Below are 24,586 nucleotides of genomic sequence, written 5' to 3' on the forward strand. Positions count from 1 at the left end.
TAAAAGAAAAAGATAGAAAAGATATGTATGTATTGAAGATGAGTTGAATAGAGCACAACACATAGGGAAAAAGAGTTCTGTCGTTTCATTAATATTGAACATTGAGTTTACAAAAGAGAGATGTCCATCATTACAAGAAGATATGAAATGGAAGAATTCGAAGGAGCCCTAGCCAGACGCCTCAGTACCAACAGCATCCTGGTCGTGCCGACTCGCCTCCTCGGCCCCATCAGCCGCCTCACCTTCATGAGGTGGGGAATCAAGGTGAATGACTGAATCGTTCGGCTGGGGTTCAGCGTCAGCAGTGGCTATGGAAGGAACCACGGTTGACGATTGAGGAGCGGTCAATGGCAGAGCGGTAGGAGGAGCTGTGATGATCCTTGAGGATGCGATGTCCTGGCACTCATCAAATATACGCTCCGCTTCGGTGGGTTCTGGGTCGACATAGACCCCCAGAGGTTCGATCCCCAGATCCTTGTCTACCTCATCCGGAGTGGAGCTGGTCTGTCCCTCATCCGGAACCCGGTAGGCGAAACCTTCCCGGAATCCTTGAGCATACCTAAGAGCACCGACCCTTGAGAACCGAGCGTGAAGGGCCAGCATCCCACCACCCACTCTGCTGATCGCGTCGATCAGAGCGGTACGCTCCTCCAGAGCTCTTTTTTCAAAGGCCATCCGAGCAGACTGTTCATCAGCTAGAAGGCGCTGGAGTTCTGCCTTCTCTTCTCTAATTGATTCCCGCTCGGTCTGCCAGACGCTCTTCTCAAGCTGGAGGGCGTCCTTCTCATCCTGAAGGGAATCATTCTCCTTCTTCAGGACATCTCTCTCTTGCTCGGTTTTGTCAAGCCGAACCAGCACCTCGGTATTCTTCATGGCAAGGAGGTCGTTTTCTTTATTAGCCACCTCCAGGCTGTCAGAATACTTACGGGCCCTGGCGTTCCCCATCTCCACCTGCTTCTGCATGGCCATCATCAGAACAATGTCTGCATAGGTGCACATTAAAAACGGTTAAACCAATAGTCAGAACGGGCGAAGGCAAGACCAAGTAATATGAGAGAATTCATGAGTTAGAAAATAAAAGTCACCTCCATAGCAGATTGGGGAAAGCGGCTGAACACATCCTTCTGGGAAAGGCCCTTTGCCGCCTCAAGGTCCTTAGGAGTCCACATGCTCCTGTAGTAGGCCATAGCGGTCTGGCCATCCCTCAGCATGGTCTCGTTCGGTTTCACGAACGTCCCATCCGTTCGGGTGTACCGAGGGGCCCATGGCGGTAAGCTGGGGATAGAAGGGGGGCCTGAAGCAGAAGCAGAGCCACCAGCTGCAGGAGGCCCAGAGGGAGAAGGAGCTCTGATCGCTCGGTGCAAGAGAGCACCCGGCCCAGAGACCCGGGTCCTTCTAATGAGAGGCTCCTCCTCAGGATCGATTTCACTGTCAGGATGAGGCCTTTTGCCTCGTTCTTTGTCCCGACCGCCCCCCGCAGCAGCAGGAGCTATGGTAGCTGGGGAGGGCGCGTTCTGGTTGGCAGCAGGGGCGCTGGCAACAGGGTTAGTAGCCACTGCGCTCGGGACAGTGTCAGATATGGTGGCTGAAGAAGAAGCTGATGCTGGAGAGGAGGTCGCCCCAGCAGCAGGAGTAGCTGGGGGAGTATTTTTCCTCCTGCCAAAAGAGGGAATCTGAAGTCTGCTCATGCTGTAGCCGAGTGATGAGAGCGCAAAGAGATTGTCTGAAGTGAGGAGATCTGAGCAGGAAGGAATATCGTTCAGAACGTATCTCTTCAAGTAGTTACTCCTATCCCTGCAAACACTATAGCTCAAGTCATCACAAGGTATTCCCAAGGAGCGGCATAAGAAAGTGCAAAAACGAGGAACGCATGTTTCACAGGGGCAGTCATGTTTATGGGATTTGAATTTTTTATAGGAGGAGACAGAGCAGACACCAAAGGCGCTCGGGATTGGGTAACCCTCTGCAGCCGGCGAAGACCAAGCCCCACTAATGCCCACTATGCTGTCCCTCCAACCCTTTTCAGATTTAATTGTGTCAGTACATATGGACATCTTCTCGAACGGGTAGAGGTGGTAGAAGGGCTCGTTAGTACGGATCTTACTCACCTTATAGCACAGAAGGAGGTCTATGAGGTCGAGGTCCAGATTTCTGTCACGCATCAACAAGAGCATAACAGATATGATTCTAAAGAAGTTGGGGTTGACCTGCAGAGGGGATATCCCCAATCTATTGAAGACATAACTAAAGAAAGGGTGCAGAGGGAACCTAACAACATTCAATTGAAGGTTCGTGAATAAGACTTCGCCGGGCAGGAGGCCGGCGCCGGTCGTAATATTAACGTCTTGGGGGCAAACCCTAACTTCGATGTTGTCAGGAAGTCTAAGTCTCATACGAAGAACATCCAGATCTACAACCATGGTGGAAGTGCTAGAAGAATCTACAAGAGGGTAAATGGAAGCCTGCTGAAAGTAAAAAGAACGAAACTAACCTCGGAAGACTGCAAGATCGCTGGAAGAATGACTCTTGAAGGATTTCACCAGAGAAAGCTTAGCACTGTTCTAAGAAAAGAGAGAGACTTGGCTGATGATGGAAACGGTAAAGGGAAGTGAAGTGGAATTCTAGAGCATTATAAAGGCGAGGGGGCCCGAGGGCCGAAGCGTCGGGAAGGCGAGAAATCCCTCGAGCCCCGGAATATTGATTCTGGATCTGACCGTCCGCTCCCCCACGTGGTTATCTCGAGCCGTCAACGTCATGATGAGACGCCATCAATAATTACCCCTTATTAAATAAGGGGCAATTATGGGGGCAGTTGAGGAGGCCCCGGATGACATGGGCCAGATCCGACTCGCAAACATAGCATTCAGTCCGTACTGCTGGGCCAGCCCATAGAAGGACACTGCCATATGGGCCGAACGAGAGTAAGCCCATCAAAGGTGACCAAGGCTTACGAAGGAATAGGCCCAGATCCAGCAATCAGTAAATATCTAGTAAATATCTTGTAAATATCTTGTAAATATCTATAAATAGGAGATGGAATGTAATGGAGGGGGATCTTTTTGGGTTGAGGTGTAAGAATTCTAGAGAGAGAAAGAGGAGAAGGAATTTCTTGCATCTTCAGTTATAAATATATATATATTTAGAGTGTTTATTTAACTAGTTGTGAAAGCAATAATATAATTATCAAAGACGGAACTGATTTTATCAATAATCAATGTTACTTTTATCATAACCTGTATCTGCCTCCAGCAATTCTCTTCATTTTAGTTTTAGAGATACATTTTGTTATGGTATTTTTAAAACTCATTTTTCTCTATTTATGTACTTGTTAATGGGATGTTTCAAAAAAAATAAAAAATTAAGTCGATTATAGCCGCATTTTTAACATAATAATTTTGTTAAGGTTATATAGTATCCACTCTTCTTCTTCTTCTTCTTCTTCTTCTTATTATTATTATTATTATTATTATTATTATTATTATAAAATGAGTAAGTATATTCTAGAGAAGATAAAAGTGTACAATTCAGTTGTGAAATACATTGGATAAGAATCAAAATTAAATATCTTGCAAAATTAAAAAAAGTGAAGATTAAATATCGTATAAAAATAATATTTAGCATATGATCACGTCTAAATTCAACAACCATACCATTTGCAATAACTCGTTCGCATACTTGCACACTTTAAATAGCAAGAATGAAGATTACTTGTCTTACTACTCGAACAAGCCTAGCTCTAGCCATCTGCTTCTCTGATGGATTTACTTTATCTCAAAATAAGTATCTTGCTTTTCTTTTTTATTTGTCCCAAAATAATAGTCTAACGACCAAAAAAATACCAAAATAATAACAAAATATATAAAATTTCGGCATGACCTCCACAGAAAAAGTCCATCTACAACATGTTGAAATACAAAAAAAATGCAATAACCTCACTGGGCCTTAAAAAAACATATCATGTCTCAGCGCACAATACATTTATTATATCACATTCCCAAAATGATTGCATATGTATCAAAAATCCCATCCCGCTATTTCATCCAAACAAGAAACACACCTTAATTACGTCAAGTTACATTCCATAAATTATAACTAAAATTTAAAAGTCCATAACCTACGACATCGTACCAATTAAACTAAATTTCCTCAAAATAGTTAAGATTACATTTACAAAATATTAGAGTTATAATACAAAAGATATCAAAATAAAATGAGTCTCCAAGTTCGTCTAAACCTGCGGTGGATCGTCATCCGCCACCTCTTTTTCGTGTCCTAATGTAATGTTTATAAATTTTATATATAAATGGTAAAAGAATTTTTAAAGCTGTGGGACCCACTCTTACTTTTTAGTCATTGCAATGATTAATAGCCATTGCAAACCCATTTTGCAGTGTTTCTTCTCTCTACGGATTTTTTTTCTCACTCGGCATTCTTATTATTATTTTTTTAATGTAATGTTTATAAATTATATATATATATATATGGTAAAAGAATTTTTTAAAGTTGTGGGACCCACTCCTACTTTTAGTCATTACAATGACTAATAGCTATTGTAGACCCATTTTGCATTTTGTTTTTTCTCTCTACGGATTTTTTTTCTCTCTCGGCATTCTTTTTTTTTTTTTTTTCTTTTTTTTTTTCCTTCTCTCTCTCCACATTTTAGGCTTGATCTAGCGTTATCCCTTTGGAATTTGGTAGAACCTTGTGAAGCAAAGTTGGAGAGCTCGTCGAGGCCGTCAATTTGATAGGAGCCAATACAAACACAGGGATTCCGAAATTAGGGTTTGAAATTGAGGCTTTTTTTTTTTCTCATTTGAGATAGGGGTGTTCTAATCTACAACTTCTTGGGTCTTTTTGTGAATTTTTTCCCTTAAATTTGATCCTAGGCATGCTAATTTTTTATTACCTAGCTTCTTGTTATTGTAATTATGTGTAATCAAAATAATAAATGTGTTCCATGTGTTATTTGAGTTCATATACATGACTATTTTTATTACGGTAAATGAGCATGCTTAGTGTTGATATGTTCTATGTTCTATGATTTTTTTTATTGCTTTAAAAAATTGATGTTATGGTTATGAAAAAATAAAAACAAAAATAAAAATAAATGAATGTTTAAAAATTCCTATTAAATTGTGATGATGATGTAAATGGAATGTGTGAAATCATATAGTTAAATTGATGATTTGAAGCATGAAGCATTTATGCATTTATTAGGAAAGAGAAAGGGGGAAAAATATTTGTTAGAACAAACGAAATTGTTTTGGGAAAAATATTTTTTAAAAGTGTTGCGAAAATCGGACGCCTAGGAGGAGCCTAGTGGTCCGTGATGTTGGTGAAGTCTAGAAGGGAATGTAGTTGAGTTAACTAGGTCAGATGTTACGTCTTGGAAGTGCCTTGTGGTCGTGGATAGTTAACCAACCTTCCTTTCGTGACGCCTTGGAGGTGCATTGGGTCGGATTACACTAATGGTTTGGTTGTTGAAACGGAATTATTTTGGAAACGGGGAGCGACATTTGCATAACATTACACTTCATGACATTGTGGGAAAATTTGTGATTTGTTGACATTTGCTAGATACTTGTTGCTGTGGTTGAGAATATGTATTCCCCATGGTATGACCCTGTTCCTTTTTGCCCATTCTTTGTGTAAAATTCACGGGGATATAAGAAATGTATCTTAGACACTTCCTACTAAGCTTATTGTCACGATCCGATTCCTAACGACGCCATGAGCATAGAAGATACGCATGCTGGTTGGCTAAGAACATTCATTGACTGGGAATGGTTCCAGGGAAGGGGCGTGCAGGACCACAGGATGGTACCTCTTCAGAGTTCAGGCAGGTCGACTCGGTTCAGTTCGAGGTGCTTGTCGCTAGTCTTGGACTTAACTATGAAGAAGGGAGTTGGCCATCCCTGCACAAACTGGTCGGGAGCTGGAGCCGTTCCCCTGACGAGGCCATGGCAGGCCGAAACCAGTCAGCATGTATCCTTGGGAGGGCAGGTCGTGGTGGCTGACCAGGGCGCTTGCGCGAGCTGAAGCAACGCCTTGGTGCCGCACGGGCCGTGCCGCTGCGCCAAATCTCTAGGCCCGTGACATTATGCTCACCCCATTATTTTTAACATTTTTCAGGATACGAAAAATAGGTGGTGGACGACGATCCACCACAGGTTTAGACGAGCTTGGAGACTCATTTTATTTTGCTATCTTTTGTATTAGAACTCCAATATTTTGTAAATGTAATCTTAACTATTTTGAGAAACTTTAGTTTAATTGGTACAATGTTGTAAGTTATGGACCTTTAAATTCTAGCTATATTTTATGTACTATAACTTGATGTAACTAAGGTGTATTTCTTGTTTGGATGAAATAGTAGAAGGGGATTTTTTTATACGTATGCAATCATTTTGGGAATGTGATATAATAAATGTATTGTGCGTTGGGACATGATATGTTATTTTTAAGGCCCAGTGAGGTTATTGCATTTTTTTTTTATATTTCAACAGGTTGTAGAGGGACTTTTTTTGCGAAGGTCATGTCGAAATTTTATATATTATTATTATTATTATTATTATTATTTTGGTATCTTTTTAGGGCGTTACAACTTTGATTATTTGGGTCGTTATTATTTTGGTATCTTAGAAGATTACAATTTTGATTTGCAGTATCATCCGGGTAAGGCAAATGTGGTAGCTGATGCTTTAAGCCAGAAATCTCGTGGGACTTTGGTCGGGTTAGCCATTCGGAAGTGGAAGATGCTTGAAGATTTGGCTGAAATGGGATTATATTGCTTTGATGATGATGATGATAGTAGTGAGTCAGCATTCTTGTTTAGTCTTGTAGTTCAACTCACTCTTGTCAGATGGGTGATTGACTCGCATAGACAAGATTCGGATTTGGATGCCATTTACACCTTAATCTCCAGTGGCGAGACCGTGAAGGATTGGACCTTACATGCAGATGAAGGTCTGTGGTTCAGGGGTTTGTTGGTTGTTCCCACAGTTTGTCGTGAGGACGTCTTACGGGAGTTTCACATTTCCCGCTTTGCAGTTCATCCAGGTGGTACCAAAATGTATCACAATCTGAGACGTCAGTATTGGTGGAATGGAATAAAGAAGGACGTTGCATAGTTTGTGGCTAGGTGCCTTACCTGTCAGCAGGTGAAGGCTAAGCACCAGAGATCAGCTGGTTTATTGCAGCCATTGCCAGTAGCGCAGTGGAAATGAGAGGAGATTGCAATGGATTTTGTGACGGGTCTTCCTAAGTCATGGATGGGAAATGAAGCCGTATGGGTCATTATTGATAAATTGACTAAAACGGTTCACTTCTTGCCTATTAAGGCAACAAATGATGTAGAGGTACTTAGTGTACTTTATATGAAAGAGATTGTAAGATTGCATGGAGTTCCAGTGGCTATTGTTTCAGATAGGGATGCCAAGTTCACCTCGAAGTTCTGGGAAGGACTTCAAACAGCGTTTGGCTCAACGTTGCACCTTAGTACAGCATTCCATCCATAGACGGACGGCCAATCGGAGCGTACCATCCAGATCTTGGAGGATATGCTTCGGGCCTGTTTACTTGACTTGGGTAGTAATTGGGAAGATCACCTTCTACTTATTGAGTTTGCCTACAACAACAGTTATCAGGCGAGCATTCAGATGGCTCAATTTGAGGCGTTATATAACAGACCTTACAAGTATCATGTTTGTTGGACTAAGGTAGGCGAGACAGCGGCTTTAGGATCTGACATCGTACTCGAGACTACAGAGAAGATTAAGCTGATTAGACAGAGGCTACTCACAGCTTAGAGTTGACTGAAGAGTTATGCGGATAAGAGGAGATGGCCGCTATCTTTTGAGGTGGGGACCACGCCTTCCTACAAGTTTCTCCACGGAAGGGTGATGATGTTCGGGAAGAGTGGCAAGTTGTCGCCACGATTCATTGGACCTTTTGAGATCTTGGACCGGATAGGAGAGGTTGTCTACAGACTTGCTTTGCCACCGCAGATGGACAAAGTCCACAATGTCTTTCATGTATCGATGCTACGGAAGTACGAGCCGAATCCATCTTACATTTTGAGTAGGGTTGATGTGGACATTGATGAGGATGTTTCTTACGAGGAGGGACCAATTCAGATCCTTGACACACGACAGAAGGAGTTAAGGAACAAGACGATCCCTTTGGTAAAGGTTCTTTGGAGACATCACGGAGTAGAGGAGACTACTTGGGAGCTCGAACAGGAGGTTCGCTCCAAGTATCCAGAGTTATTTTCTCCCTCAGGTATGACTTAATTTCGGGGACCAAATCTTTTAAAGTTTGGGAGAATGTAATGTTTATATATATATATATATACACATGGTAAAATTTTTTTTTAAATCTGTGGGACCCACTCTTACTTTTAGTCATTACAATGACTAATAGCCATTGCAGACCCATTTTGCAGTTTGTTTCTTCTCTCTAAGATTTTTTCTCTTTCTCGGCCATTTTTTTTTTTTTTTTTCCTCCACATTTTAGGCTTGATCTAGCTTTATCCCTTTGGAATTTGGTAGAACCTTGTGAAACAAAGTTGGAGAACTCGTCGATGTCGTCAATTTGATGGGAGCCAATCACCATTTGGACAAGCATAGGGATTCCGAAATTAGGGTTTAAAATTGGGGCTTTTTCTCTCATTTGAGGTATGGGTGTTCTAATCTACAACTTCTTGGGTCTTTCACGAATTTTTTCCTTTAAATTTGATCCTAAACATGCTAATTTTTTATTACCTAGCTTGTTGTTGTTGTAGTTATGTGTAATCAAAATGATAAATGTGTTTCATGTGTTATTTGAGTTCATATACATGACTATTTTCATTACGGTAAATGAGCATGCTTAGTGTTGATATGTTGTATGTTCTATGATTTTTTTTATTGCTTTGAAAAATTGATGCTATGGTTATGAAAAAAAGAAAAAGAAATGAATGTTTAGAAATTCTTATTAAATTGTGATGATGATGTAAATGGAATGTGTGAAATCATATAGTTAAATTGATGATTTGAATTATGAAGCATTCATGCTTCCATTGGGAAAGAGAAAGGGGAAAAATATTTGTTAGAACAAACGAAATTGTTTTGGGGAAAATATTTTCTAAAAGTGTTGCGAAAATCAGACGCCTAGAAGACGCCTAGTAGTCCATGATGTTGGTGTAGTCTAGAAGGAAATGTAGTTGAGTTAACTAGGCCGGATGCGACGCTTTGGAGGTGCTTTGTGGTCGTGGATAGTTAACCAACTTTCCTCTCGTGACGCCTTGGAGGTGCCTTGAGTCGGATTACACCAATTCCATTAACAATATGCCAATTTCATTAAAATTTCATGTTGTTTAAGTTATTAGCATAAGAGCACAAATTATGTATTCTGGGATTTTAATACACTCATTTAAAATTATTTAAAACCGCCATGACCTTCCAAAACAACCCTAGAACTTCAAATTCCAACCAAAGTAGCAAAAACCCACGCACAGGTGAGTTCCCAGCAAGGGAGTCGGCTCCCTCCAAAAAGGAGCCGACTTTCACTATCATGGAGTCGTCTTTCGGCCTAAGGGAGCCGACTCCTTTCTCTATGGAGCCAGTTCTCTCCCCTGAGAGCCGTGCCGATTTGCAGAGGGAGCTGGCTCTCAACCTGCTGCAACCTTCCTTCTCCGTCTCCAACGACATTCAACCCCTCTGTTGTCCATTGTTAATGGTCCTAAGGGTCTAAACTATGTCTCGAATTATTCCAGATAATTATATGAAGTAGATATGCATCTTAAGCACAGATTAAAACAAACTATTACGCAATTTACTTCAAGATTAATCAAGAACACAAAACAACACATAAAATCAATTTTAATTTAATTTAAGCATGTATATATGATCAATTTATTCACTATTTAATCCTGGAATTATCCTAGGCATGTATAGAACACAAATCTAAGGGAAGGAGTTAGAAGAAGAACTTGCCTCAAGGTTTCAGATTGAAACCTTAACTTCTTCTTCCTAGCTTTTCCGGCGATCCCTTGGCTGCCTTCGAAGCTTCTACTGTTCAGTCCTAAACCCACAAACAAATCCCTTTCCTTCCACCCTTGGTTCAGCCTTGTGCCTTGGCCGAATTCTCTCTTCTCTCCTCACAGTTCTCTCTCTCAACTCTCTATTAATTCTCATTCTCTATATATCACGTAATATATCATATAGCCCCTTCTCACTGACCTATCTATATATATATATAGGCTAAAGGAAAACCCTAATCCTAATTGTAATCAAAGTCTAAGTCTAGAGGAAAACAAAAGAATAAGGAAAATAAAAATAAAAATATACATATACATACTCTGAACGTGATATATACTTATATATATGTAATATAAACATTATATATATATATATATATATATATATATATATATATGTATTACAAACTATTATTATTATTAACAATAAATAAATAATAGTGATTATAACCATCTATATATATACATATATACCCATATATGTATGTGCACTATTCATCGGTAAATATTCGTACCCATTCAACTCCTATCTAAATAGGCCATGAAACCTTAATGGTTGTTCCATTAGTACTATCCATAACCCAACTCCTTTATATATAAAACCTAAAACAAAACATTTAAATCCTAACAATTAAATTACACATAATTGTACATCATTAGATAACAAATAATTCAGTTAAATCATTTAAATTCAAATAAACCAAATAAGCCCACAAATTACATTTAAACACTTAATTGAATTAAACACATAAACAAATAATCAATTAAATAATTTAAAAATGTAAATAAAACAATTAAATAAATACTGAGACTATCATTCTATAATTAAGGGTATTACAATGAGTGAATGAGTAAGGTTTTGACATCTGATTGTATATTTTTTTTTCTTTGATTCATCATAGTGAAATCTCTCTCTCAATGAACGTAGCCCTAAAGTTAAGCGAACGATGTAAAATCTTGTTTTATGCGTGATGTTGATCGTGAGGTGCTATGGAGATTTAATTAGAGTTGATGATGACACGAATAAGATAGTTGGTGTGAAGACATAGGCCTATGAAGAACAAGTCTTTAGATAAGCAGTAGGATACTTGTTTTCAAGATTTGGCGAAGTTAATAGTGTGAAGCCCATAAGGAACAAGTCTTGGGACAAACCGGAAGATGCTCGTTTTCAAGGTGGGGGGAGGTGATAGGGGTGAAGCCCATGGGGCAAGGGTGTGAAGAATGAAAGGGGTTTGCTCTAAACCCGATAAAGAGAAAAAGGGAATATGAAGAATGAAGAGGAGATGTTTGTTGCTCTGAGCGAGAAAAGCAATTTGATGAAGATGAGTTGAAAATTGGTGGGTTGCCATGTATGAGTAATTGAACACTATTGGGGTGGATAGATAATATAGAGAAGAAGAAACATGATGAATTTGAGAAAGTGTGGAGATTATTGAAGTGTTTCTCAATTTCATCGTAGTATTTTCTTTGAGGTGAAGAAATCTTCAGTTGAAGGAGAGCTATGAAGAGTTTGAGGTGGAGCTATAAAAAGATCCTTATTCGAGGTGGAGTTATGGTGGAGCACGTGAAGACATAGTCTGATCATGTGTTGATTGCATGAAGAATTGGGATACTCAAATTTGCTGATTTTGGTGTCTACGTTGGATACTGAAATATTGTAACTTGCGGAATTGGTTTCTGCGTGTGATGTTGTAGATTTGGGTTTGGCTACTGCCAAAGTGCAACTGGTTCCATGGGGCGGAACCGGTTCCACTTGGAAGTGCAGTTTTTTTGTTGGCTTTAATTACTGCCAAAGTACAGCCGATTCCATGGGGCAAAATTGGTTCCACTTGGGTGTGCATTTTTTTTGTTGGCTTGCCAAAGTGCAACTAGTTCCATGGGGTGGAATCGGGTCCACTTGGGCTGTGAGTTATTGGGAAGTTGAGAAATAGTTTTCTAATCAGTTTTGGAAGTCAGAATAAATTGTGCTTATTATTTTAGAGTTGAAAACTGATATGGTAACTCCTTGTAGGCAAGTTGAGGAATACTTGTCCAATAAGGAATCGAGTTTTGAAGACTATAAATAGAGATGGGTATGAAAGGTTTATAGAGAGAAGTGAGAAAAGATGTAAGGGTTTAAGGGTGAGTGTTGTGAGGAGATGGGAGATTATATTTAATTCTTGCGTGTATAGATGTAGCCTCAAAGAGATGATGAGTGAGTAAGTGTGGTTTTGTCATCTGCTTGTATATTCTCTTCCTTGATTCATAATAGTGAAATCTCTCTCAATAGATGTACCCTTAAAGTTAGGTGAACAATGTAAAATATTGCGTTGTGCGTGAATGTGTAAGATTGTTAATATATATGCTTGTGTTGATGTGATGCAATAATATTTTCACTGTGTGCAATGAAGGAGAAATTTAATTCTTAACAATAGCATACCATTGAATGTGTCGAAGGAAGTTAATTATTCCCAACAACTACAACTTTCTAAATTTTCCAAAACTTCACAATTCTAGAAGACTTTGTTACACATGCCAAAAATTTCCACTCATTGCTTGCGTGTCGCCTTAGTGGCACAACCTCCTTTGACGAGGCGTGACACTATATGCTCAAGCTTGGAGTGCACTGGGATGAATTATACATATTGGAAACACAGACAACAACATTGTCATATTGGCTTATGAATTATGATGGATCTCTCTCAAAGGGACAGAAATGACCAGTCAGGTTCCTGATAACACAGGACCAACCCAGCTTACACCAAAGAATTAAATCAATTGTCAATTTACATTAATATGATTCCATTGCACCATTTGGACTGTAATTTTCGCTCCAGAACCTTTTGATCTTTATTTCTCATAAAGATGACGAGAAATAATAAATTGCTCTAGTGTATGTCCTGCCTAAAGGGGTCGCAAAGAAGAGAAAGACAAGACATTCACAAATTACACATGCATACGCACAATAACATTACATAACAGAGTGTATAACAACTTTAATTTTATTAATGTATGCAAAGCAAGCATACATGCTGACCACAATTATTCTGATACGTAATACATTAACAAACCCATACATGTATTCCCAGAAATTTCGCCCGACTTTTGCACCGAAGAAACATTCAGAAAAGGCATTAAGCCACTTATTTAGTACATAGTTCTAACCACCCGCCACAAAATTTTCTACTGGGGCTGCAAGGAAATAAAGAATTCAAGAGTTAGCACTTTAATCTCCTTTGTCTAGAGCAAAGAAAATCGGAAGATTTTAGTTTTATTTGGAGCCATTACCAAAAACCGGTGCTTGTAATGATCAATAAGCAGTTTGGGATCAGCTTTTGTATACTTGTAAGCATCAACATTGTTCATTTCCTGCAAAGTAATCCGTGAATTAGAAACATTGGCAGTTGATATCCAAGAACCATCCCCTATCGTCAAACTATGCATAAATCAACAGTTTAGCCGCAATACAAATCACCTAACATCTAGTCCTTAAATAAAAGGGAAAGAAAGAGAGGAAAAGAAAAGAAGTTGAATTACATGCATGCAAAAGATATGTTGTTGTTGGCATGTTGCTGCTTTGCTAAAAAATTTGGACTCAGAAAACAGCCTTTACCAAAAGGGTAGCGAAAAAAGGGAAATAATCTTTATGATGAAAAACACACACACGCAGACTGGCAAAGTTAAGCACTTCTTCGACAAAACAGTACAAGCAAAAGAAATTTGGGGAAACTGATGGACTACATTCATGGCACCATCTCTATGTAGGCAGTTTTGGGCTTTTTGAGCTAACGGGAGGTAGCATTAGCTATATATCTACTTCATGACTACACACTGTGTCCAAAGACATGAAAGAGGGAGTGACATTTCCAGAAATGTTTTATTGCTTTCAGGGACTAGAAAATGACGACATCCACTAAGCTGCTCCAACTGATATGTAGACAACCAAAACCACCTCTGCCCACAAACAATTTTTTAAACCAAAGAACTAGTTGCATTGGTGTCTACATATTACTGGATGGAGAGGGGCATCTTGATACACCATGCAGCAGAGATTTTACACAAAATGAATTCACAATGTGCCAGTAAGTATGAACGTACCTCAATCCATGAAGTTAGCTTAGGTCTGCCTAAAGTGAGGTCATACTTCCACACATCTAGCAAGTAGAGTCGGAATCTTTCAATGAACGGAATATAGGCAATGTCCACCTGGAGAACACAAATTTGAGTCATGATTAACAGAATTTTGAAGTTACACACAGAAGTGTCCATTTGTTAGCTTGTTTGTCAAAGCGGGCTCTCTAAACATGTTATATCTGCTCACATGGTGACAGATCAATGTTTTATTTAGTCTGTTATTGAAAATAAATTGGATATTTTAAATGCTTCATATAGATAGATTTTCAGATGTACTCATATGGCATTGAGAAACACTGGAAACATACTTACTGAAGGAAAAAATAATGGAAACATGGATTAAAGTTCACTTACCATACTGAATTGGCCGAGGAAGAAAGGCCCATCAAATTTATCAAGAGCACTTTCCAAGTAATCAAATGTAGCACCTAATGCAAGTTAGAGATTCCGGTTAGGTTTATACACAGAAGTGCTGTCATGTATTACACGACAATGGCAAAATGCAGCAATTAAGTTTAAAATCTCACCAACTTCTTTCGGTGCATCTCCTTTAAATGCACTAAATATGGCTTTGTTGCATGTGTCAGTGTAGGATAACAACTCATTAGCAAACTCCAGTTTGATAGGATCCTATAGATAACAACATTACTTAGGTCAATTTTTAAAAATTGAAGAGAGAGAGAGAGAGATGCTCCATCAAGGGCAAAGACAAATTTTGTTGTCTTACCTCGGGCAATAGTGCAGGCCCTTCAAAGTGACTTTCAATATATTTAACCAAATCTAGACTCTCTGACATGATTTTGTTATTGTGTTCGAGTGCTGGTACCTGTATAAAAAATGGAATTCATATAAAACAGGAAGACGGAAATATTTTTTTTAAAACATTAGATAATATGTTGATAGCTGTCAAGAATGATCACTTTCATGAGCATTCACAAGCACTTTTACAAAATAAAGTGGGTTAATGAGTCCCGGTATGGGGTTTCACTTCACACTCAGGAAAACATGTTCAAGGTGCCAAACTAGCAACACTGAAAGTCGTACTAGTGACCAAGTTCTAAAATGTTTTGACAAAATTTCTAATCATCACTTTAATAAATTAAAAAAAAAAAAAAAGTGTTAAAAAATTGCAAAAAAGTGTTAAAAATAACACTAAATGGAAGGGGAAAAAGTATGTGATGAATTAATCATAAATTTCATAAGAAGAAAATGAACTGATGATTTATTGGTAGAATTAATTAAGGATGAAACATATTTTTCTGAAAAGCCACACGTTTTATAATACGTATAAGCTATGGTGACCAAACGACTTTATCAAGTAAAAGAGTTGATGAAAAGAAGCATATAGTTTTGAGAGAATGGCACCTTATTTTCAGGATAAACTTTCTCTTTGTACCATGCAGGCTTATTATGAAGGTCAATAGGAACCAATTTGATCTTGTCTTGTAATCCCTGCATCTCAAAAATAAATAAATAAATAAACTGGAAATATAATCAAAATATACAAATAAAGGCAAAGTAACATCTGGTATTCTCACACCCCTTTAAGATCTTTTGTAGGATTTATCTTTTGTCGAGTCCATTTTTGGACTGAATATCTCCCCCAAACTTGTAAACAACACCAAAAATGGAGTTTTTATTTTATTTTTATTTAAGAGATAGCACTGAAGGCTAAGCCCTTCATGGTACACCAAAAATCAAGTTGAATTGAGACTCCCAAAGACAGTGACACTGAATTAGGTTTCATTTTTATATATTTTTAAAGAAATGTGATTTTGTGGATTGGATACTTTTATATGCCAAATCAGCTTCATATTCAGATACATAAGTGAAAAACAGAACAGAGGTTTCTAAATCAATGACTTTGAAACAATATAAATCCTACAAACCTTGTAGTTTCTGGTAACCCACACACGCTGTGCATATGGACAAATGTAACTCATGTACAACCTTCAAGAATTAATAAAACACAATTTAATTAGAATCGGAAATGATGATACGGAAAATTCAAATTCAGGGTAACAAATTCATCAAGCACCCAAATGGGAAAATACCCAATATAATGATATATCAGTAGATCCTATCTATGTATGTGTTTTTGGGGGTGTGTGTGTGTGTAGGGAGAGAGAGGTTATACCTAGTGGTTCCATCAAAGACCGTAGGTGGTTCAGAATTAGGATCCACAGATGGGGGAAGATACTCTTGCACGCACCTGATCAGAAGGAAAAAAAAAAAAAAACCATTACAAACATTAGTTTTGCATATTGATCAAGACATACAAGTATATTATTTACATATGTACACACACAAACACACACATACACAAAAACATGAAGAAATGTGAGAGAGATGGTTGAGAGCTTACGCGGAGGCCATTACTGCTCTGGTGAGAATAGAATTGAGAATCGAATGTGTAGCTTTGTTTCTATAGATGAGAGTATATGCGTATTGTGTGAGATCTGAGAAAGCAACCCAAGCTTTTTATATAGTCGATATAGGTGTAAAGACCCTGTTTCATTGTCAATGTTAGAGGAATAGAACAAGTCTATGGAAAAGTTTAATTGTTTTGACCCGGCGGGCTGAGTTGCTCCATTCCACACGTTGAGATAAGAATCTAAGGAAACAGTAAATTAGTGCCTGGTCTGGACCGTTGGTAGACTAGACTAGACATGCTGGTAATAAAATAACATGTCTGCTTAGATTTCTAATTGTGACACAAAAATATATACAAATCATAAATGGTATTTTTTTTTTTTTTTTTCTGTTCATTTTGTCATGACAAAATACAAAAGAAAATATGAGAAAAAGTAATAAAACAAATCATAACATTCTGATAGTTCTTAGATTTTTAATTTACTTAAGAGAAAATTTAACAAAAATTAGTATTTAATGCAATGTTGAAAATTCGGACCATTAAATATAATATCAACGAAAATAATGTTAAAAGTTAAGTCTGTTTTTTCTTTTTCTTTTTTCTTTTTTCAACGCATTTTCATCCATCACCTCTGCAAAATAAAGATCACTTCAAATTGGTTTCTCAAATTAAAAAATGTATATTTTTATTATTTTGCTATTTTAATTTAGAAAAATATATTTGTTTTGTGTTTACAAAATTTTGTTGTTAGAGTTGTTTTACATCATATCTTAATGAAAAGTAAAATACATATAAATGAAAAAATATATAGTATTATTCAATAATTTAAATTTTTTAATAAATTGACAAAGTATACATATTCAATAATCATAAATAATAAATAATATTTAAAAAAGATTCAGATATTTTTCATATTTATGGATATCATGGACATGTGTGATAGGGCCAGAAAGTTTCACATTCATGAATGTCAAACTTGTCAACTGGAATATTAAATTAAGTTGCTGTGAACTTGTGAAATATATAAATATAACAAACTTTTCCAGATTCAAACGCCGAGTGTTACGGTATTGACCAAGTGTTGAACACCAAGTGTTACGGTATTGACCCGATTGTAAAAGTCGAGCAGTCATGCGTCAACTTATTTACCCCCAAAAATAAAAAATAAAAAAGCCATGCGTCAACTGTTTGAATATTGATGTATTTTTACCATTTGGAACATTGAAAGATGTTATTTTATTCTAGAAGTACCTGCCTCTCGAGTCTCCATTACTATTCAGCTTTTACAGCAGATGTTATTCGCCTTTAATATTTGCAAGATTAATAATATATATATATATGCGCTCGAGCATACACACACTTGCAAGAAAAATTTATGATAATTGTATAATTTCTCCTCCAATTTACTAAATTATTTTAGTTTATAGGAAATTAGACTAAAAAAAGTAATTAGATATTTATTATTATTTTACTTTTATTTATCATAATTACACATCAATGGTGGTCGCATGCATAACAAAATATCGTAATTCAAAGTTGTGTTTGAAATTACGAGATTTAATAAAATATAAATTCTAAAATGAAATTTATTTCATTCAGAATTGATGGAATTGGAAAAGGAATTAAAGTTAAAGAAGATATATAATATTAAAACGGCAAGAAAAATCAACCAATTTCATAAGATTCTGAAATTCTTAAACTATTGAAAAAATCACTCTAGTTTTTTTGTAAACGCATAAATGGAATTGCATGTCAAATTCTTTCATTTTCTTAGTTTTTTAAAATCCAATTTTCAAAATGGTTTGATTCAAACCGCGTGGTTTCAGTTAGTTAAAAATTTTGGAAGGAAGGAAGGATTGTTTTTCCATTTGATCATTCAATTCCAAAATATTTCCTTTCTTTCTCGGCAACCAAATAGACACATGTGATCAGACTTGAAGTTTGATTATTTAAGAAGAAAATTTAAAGAAAAAGAAACAAAAATTCTAATAGTAATAAGATTAAAGTTATTGCTAGGTTGTCTTTGTCACTTTTCTTTCACCATTCCTGCTTAAGAAAGGACTTTTCTTCTTCCATCATTTTTTAAAATATAAAATAAAAAATAAATTATTTCCATTCCATCCTTGTCCACTCTGTTGTGCTCTGGTCGCCGGTACAATTATTTTTGTATTTCAAAATTATTAATATAAGAAAATTAATTATTATTATTATTATTATTTTAAAGTACGTGTATCGATTCCATAACATACAGAAATGCAGTTCAAAAACGAAATTTTAAAAATTTACCTTTCAAATCCCTACCAACACCTTTATGTCCCTAACAGACAAGAATATCAATTACTTTATTTTATTTGATAGAAAACTCAATTAGCTTTCAGAATGCAGATTAAAAAAAAAAAAAAAAAAAAAAAAAAAAAAAGGCAGGTATGACATGTCCAAGTACATAAAGTCTTAATCGCAAACGACGTCGAAAGAAGAATGTTTGTGTCCAAAGAACATGATCTTTTCTTTTGGAAGACCAATTGATTTGACTTGACATTGGGTCAAATTCATCGCCTCTAAAATAGAAAAGCTACATCAAACAATAAGGCAAAGAAGAAAAGAAAAGAAAAGAAAAGAAAAGATTTTGAAGAAAATTAAGGCAAAGAAGACAAATGTAGCATCATACAAGCTTGTATAGTTGTATGTACAATCCCAAGGGGGTTGAATGGTTGATTTGAATTTTTTTAATAAAATATTTTAATCACGGTGGATTTGAATTCACCTGGTCATAAATGGGGGTTCCATTTTTATCATCCTTCAACAATTATTCTTAGAAACTTGAGGAATAACCAATACTGGTCTTACCACAACTTACTTGAAATTTGGAATTAATTTGTTTATATTTCATGTTTTCTTTTCTTTTTCTATCCATGATATAATACATTTATGTAAAATACCTAAATTAATTTGTGAAATTTAAATTTTGAGTCTGAATTCTCTACAGTACAACACAAGTGTTTTACTACATCTAAGGTCGTTCACACGTGTAAAACTTGTAGACAGCCAAATATAATAGTAATAAATTGGATGTTTTCTCTAATGGGTTAGACAAATGAAAAGTATAGCCCAAGAAATTACACGCACACACAATGACATTACATAAAAGATTGCATAACAACTTTAATCTTATTAATGAATGTATGTAAACAAGCTTACAAGCTGACCACAATTATTCTGATACATAATACATTTAACAAATCCTTTCCTAGCAAAGTCTCCTCACTTCTGAACTACTGAAACATTCAGAAAAGTCATTAAGCCACTCATGTCGCACACGGTTCGAATCACCCGCCGCAAAATTTTCTACTGGGGCTGCAAGGAAATGAAGAGAAATTCAAGAGTTAGCACTTGAATCTGCACTCTCTAGAGCAAAGAAAATCCGAAAACTTTTATTTTTATTTAGAGACATTACCAAAAACCGGTGCTTGTAATGATCAATAAGGAGTTTGGGATCAGCTTTTGTATACTTGTAAGCATCAACCTTGTTCATTTCCTGCACATTAATCCGTGATTTAGAAATTAATATTGTTCGTTAATATCCGACAACTTTGTCAAAATGGTAGCTTGCAACCCCTTTTCAACAAAACAGAATTCACATGTGTCTGTAAGTATGAATGTACCTCAATCCATGAAGTTAGATTCGGCCTGCCTAACGTGAGGTCATACTGCCACACATCTAGCAAGAAGAGTCGGAATCTTTCAATGAACGGAATATAGGCAATGTCCACCTGGAGATCACAAATTTGAGTCATGAATAACAGAATTTTGTGAAGTTACACACACATTATGGCATTGAGAAACACTAGAAACATACTTACCGGGAAAAAAGAAAACGAAAAGGAAACACGGATGAAAGTCACTTACCATACTGAATTGGCCGAGGAAGAAAGGTCCATCAAATTTATCAAGAGCACTTTCTAAGTGATCAAATGTAGCACCTAATGCAAGTTAGAGATTCCGGTTAGGTTTATACAAAGAATTGCTGTCATGTATTAACATGACAATGGCAAAATGCAGCAATTAAGTTTAAAATCTCACCAACTTCGTTCGGTGCATCTCCTTTAAATGCACTAAATATGGCTTTGTTGCATGTGTCAGTGTAGGATAACAACTCATTAGCAAACTCCAGTTTGATAGGATCCTATAGTATTATAACAACATTACTTGTGTCAATTTAAAAAAAATTGAAAACACAGACGAGAGAGAGAGATGCTCCATCAAGGGCGCGGACAAATTTTGATGTCTTACCTCGGGTAGCAGTGCAGGCCCTTCAAAGTGACTCTCTAGATATTTAACCAAATCTAGACTCTCTGACATGATTTTGTTATTGTGTTCGAGTGCTGGCACCTGTATAAAAAATGGAATTTCATATAAAACAAGAAGAGGGAAATAATTTCTCAATTAGGTAACATGTTGATAGCTGTCAAGAATGATCACTTTTCATGAGCACTGATCATAAGGCATTCACAACCGAGTTTACAAAATGAAGTTGGTTAATTCCAACACAGAAAAACATGTTCAAGGTGCCGAACCAGCAAAACTGAAAGTCATAGAAGTGACCAGGTTCTAAAATGTTTTGACCGAATTCCTAATTATCACATTTTTTACTGCTACCAGTGACACGTAGATGAAGAAGATGACCGTAACATAACATATAACATCCTAGAAAAGGGTTAAAAATAACATTAAATGGAAAAAAGTATGTGATGAAATCATATATTTCATAAGAAGAAAATGAACTGATGATGATTTATTGGTAGAATGTCTAATTAACAATGAAACATATGTGTCTGAAAAACCACTAGTTTTATAATACATATGAGAACTTTATGAAGTAAAAGAATTGATGAAAAGAAGCATATAGTTTTGAGAGAATGGCACCTTATTTTCAGGATAAACTTTCTCTTTGTACCATGCAGGCTTATTATGAAGGTCAATAGGAACCAATTTGATCTTGTCTTGTAATCCCTGCATCAAATAAATAAAGGGAATGAAATCAAAATATCCATATAACGCCAATATATATATATATTTTCTTTCTTTCGTACTTTTTAAGAAATACCGCTTAGGCTAAGCCCTTCATGATACACCAAAAATCAAGTTGAAACGAGACTCCCACCGAATTTGACACACTGAACCAGAGTTCTATTTTTATGTATTTCTTAATAAATTTTGTGGACTGGACACTAATATATGTCGAGACAACAATATTCAGCATGCATAAGTGAAAAGCAGAACTGAGGATTCTAATTTAATGAGTTTGAAACAATATAACTCCTAGAAAAAATTATCATAATTTGTAAATTGTAATAACACATCAGGTGTAGGATAAAAGTTCATCTTCACCATGGCACACACTATAAAATTGATTTCGCTCTTATACCATGTCAATAGAAAATTAACGCTGGATAAAAATACTTAATTAAAGAAAAGAAACATTACAACGCAGTGATGAAGAGACCGAAACAAACCTTGTAGTTTCTGGTAACCCACACACGCTGTGCATATGGACAAATGTAACTCATGTATAACCTTCAAGAATTAATAAAACACAATTTAATTAGAATCTGAGATGATGATACAGAAAATTCAAATTCAGGGGAACAAATTCATGAATCACCCAAATGGGAAAATACCCAATATGATGATGTATCAGTAGATCCTATCTATGTATGCGTTTTTGGGTGTGTGTAGAGAGAGAGGTTATACCTAGTAGTTCCATCAAAGACTGTAGGTGGTTCAGAATTAGGATTCACAGATGGGGGAAGATACTCTTGCACGCCCCTGAAAAAAAATAAAAATTCACTATTAGCACATTGATATAAAAAATACACTGATTATACTTGTGAGTCATTTCCCAAAGATACTTTCTTTTTTGAATAGAGGGAGTATATATATATATATGCATGCGCACAAACACACATATACACATATGAAGAATGAGAGAGCTTACGCGGAGGCCATTACTGTTCTGGTGAGAATTGAATTGAGAATGGAATGAGTAGGTTTGATTCTATAGATGAAGGTGGTGAGCATTTATGTATTGTGTGAGAAATGAGAAAGCAATACAAGCTTTATATATACTCCAGATATAAAGACTATGATGTTTCATTGTCAATGTTGAAGAATAGAATAAGTCTTAATGGAAGAGGTTGAGTCTTTTGACCCAAGGTGGGCTGAGTTGCTTCATTCTACGCGTTGAGGGAAGAATCTAAGGAAGATTGGTCTGGACCAGTTTGTAGACATGCTGGTAATAAAATAATACGTCTGCTTAGATTTCTAATTGTGACACAAAAATATATACAATTCAAAAATGGTTTTTTTTTTTTTTCAATCATCAAATAAACAAAAGAAAATATGAGAAGAAGTATTAAAATAAATCAAAACCAATCATTTGGATAGTTCTTAGATTTTTAATTTATTCAGAAGAGAAAATTTAAAGATAATTATTTAATGCAATGTTGAAAGTTCGGACCAATACAGTGGTATTATTTTACATCTCGCATCCCATTACAGTGAGTCTCTAAACATAAATACATAAACGTCATTTTGGCTTTTAGAAATTTAGCCTACTGCTGCGGTGTTTGTTTATGGCTGTTTAGATTTTTTTTATAAACAAAATAAATATTAACAAACATATATTTTTTTTAAAATATATGCTTGAATAAACAAAACTGTAGAATATTACATTTCCAATAATATAAAGTCGTAATTGGAAACCACGTTGAAAGAAGAATGTGTTTTTTTTTTTTTTTTTTTTTTTCCTTTCCCCCGGAAGATAAATTGTCACTTGAATTGACTTTGGGTCAACTTGATTACAATGTTTAAGAAACCCAAGAGGTTGAATGCTTGATTTGAAATCATCTGGTCAAAAATGGAGGTCCCATGGGTTTTTTAAAATGCCTTCAGGCCAGGCCAGGCCCGTTGAACAGCCAGAGCCCATCAGGCTCGGTCTTGGGATGGCCTGGGTTCCCAAAACAGCAGTCCGGCCCGGCTGCCCCATTATGCACCCTTTGCCTTGGTGCCGAAAAAGAACCAAGGTATGATGGTATATCATATTCATATATTCATGGAACTTGGAAGTAACACCTCACATTCGAAATTCTCCAGAGTCACTGTTTCCTACTGTGTTAGGGCTCTCTGTTCATTAGAGTTTGGTGCTGATCCCAGTTTGTGATGCTGTCTATTGGATGGATTCTGTCTATTATCCTCTCCGTCGCTCCTCTTGTTTGTCCAGACGGAAGGGCTCAAGGGAGTTGCGGGGCTTAAAATTAAGGATTCCGCGCAGTGGATGGATTGGGACCAAATCTTTGCTGCTCTTCCCTTTTGATCCTGATATTGCGTCTCTTTCTTTTGTTTTACTATCTACTGTAATTTATTTCTTGGTTTTTATTGTTTTCAGGGTAGTATGTTGGCCTTTTTTTTCCTCCTTCCATGGATGGGAAGGCCTATTTTGGGTAACTGGGCTTTTCGATTGTTGCCATACTCGGCGACGTTTTTCTGGGGAGGTCGTTGATTCTGTGGTTGAAGAATGGCAGAGGCTGTCTTTGCCTTTTCCGTCTTGGTATCGTTGGCGTTTCCCCTCTAATTATCAAAGCCTTTTTGGGCACATCTGGACGACGAATTTCATCAAGCTTGCAAGGGCGATGTTTATGCTTCATCAGAGCTGGAGTTTACCGGCCTCTGTTATATTTTTTATGACCATGGCGCTTTTGCTATTGGTAGCAATTGGAATCACTCCTTCAAGGTTTCACATGATCATCAATGGCTTTCTTATAGCCATGACTTTACTCGTCAAGTCCCTTTGTTGGACATATACTACCTGTTACCGTCTTGGTCGTCGGAGACATCACGGTGTCCCTTGGTTGTGGCGTTTCCCAGTGATGGTGGCGTCATATGACGTAATGACGACGTTGGTCCTTTGACGTATGGAGCAAGCTGGGTGTGCAGAGGACCTGGAGAAGTTTCTGGATTGCTTGGTTTGGCCTTAGGTCAAAGCCCTGTCAATGATCATGTTCCTCACTTGGGCTATAATCAGG

The 24,586-nt window shown here is 36.8% G+C and overlaps 2 protein-coding genes across 2 annotated transcripts; both read right to left on the reverse strand.

Annotated features, from left to right (window-relative positions):
- Window positions 1-12,935: 12,935 nt before the first annotated feature.
- Window positions 12,936-16,645, reverse strand: LOC132313102 (glutathione S-transferase L3-like). Its single transcript, XM_059811761.1, has 10 exons — window positions 16,497-16,645; window positions 16,269-16,343; window positions 16,021-16,081; window positions 15,497-15,583; window positions 14,859-14,957; window positions 14,659-14,761; window positions 14,486-14,559; window positions 14,096-14,203; window positions 13,286-13,366; window positions 12,936-13,189 (listed from the first exon to the last, which is right to left on the reverse strand). The coding sequence occupies exons 1-10, from the start codon at window positions 16,505-16,507 to the stop codon at window positions 13,181-13,183; spliced, it is 708 nt and encodes a 235-aa protein (XP_059667744.1). The 5' UTR covers window positions 16,508-16,645; the 3' UTR covers window positions 12,936-13,180.
- Window positions 16,646-19,630: 2,985 nt separating this feature from the next.
- LOC132313099 (protein IN2-1 homolog B-like) lies at window positions 19,631-22,610 on the reverse strand. The gene is made up of 10 exons (XM_059811756.1): window positions 22,501-22,610; window positions 22,257-22,331; window positions 22,019-22,079; window positions 21,429-21,515; window positions 20,796-20,894; window positions 20,586-20,688; window positions 20,412-20,485; window positions 20,168-20,275; window positions 19,960-20,040; window positions 19,631-19,859 (listed from the first exon to the last, which is right to left on the reverse strand). The coding sequence occupies exons 1-10, from the start codon at window positions 22,581-22,583 to the stop codon at window positions 19,851-19,853; spliced, it is 780 nt and encodes a 259-aa protein (XP_059667739.1). The 5' UTR covers window positions 22,584-22,610; the 3' UTR covers window positions 19,631-19,850.
- Window positions 22,611-24,586: the final 1,976 nt, after the last annotated feature.

This window comes from Cornus florida, unplaced genomic scaffold (genome assembly GCF_030987335.1).
Source record: "Cornus florida cultivar Cherokee Brave unplaced genomic scaffold, ASM3098733v1 CherokeeBrave_3.0.0_Hap2_Chr06, whole genome shotgun sequence".
NCBI classification, from domain to species: Eukaryota; Viridiplantae; Streptophyta; class Magnoliopsida; order Cornales; family Cornaceae; genus Cornus; species Cornus florida.

Coding starts and splice junctions, on each gene's coding strand:
- LOC132313099 (XM_059811756.1), bottom strand. CDS start 22,583: ATGCTCACCACCTTCATCTATAGAATCAAACCTACTCATTCCATTCTC. Junction 22,332..22,500: donor AGAACAGTAATGGCCTCCGC/GTAAGCTCTCTC, acceptor ATTTTTTTTCAG/GGGCGTGCAAGAGTATCTTC. Junction 20,895..21,428: donor AAGTTTATCCTGAAAATAAG/GTGCCATTCTCT, acceptor TTTTTTATACAG/GTGCCAGCACTCGAACACAA.
- LOC132313102 (XM_059811761.1), bottom strand. Junction 16,082..16,268: donor GTCTTTGATGGAACCACTAG/GTATAACCTCTC, acceptor TAATTCTTGAAG/GTTGTACATGAGTTACATTT. Junction 13,367..14,095: donor AGCTAACTTCATGGATTGAG/GTACGTTCATAC, acceptor ATTACTTTGCAG/GAAATGAACAATGTTGATGC.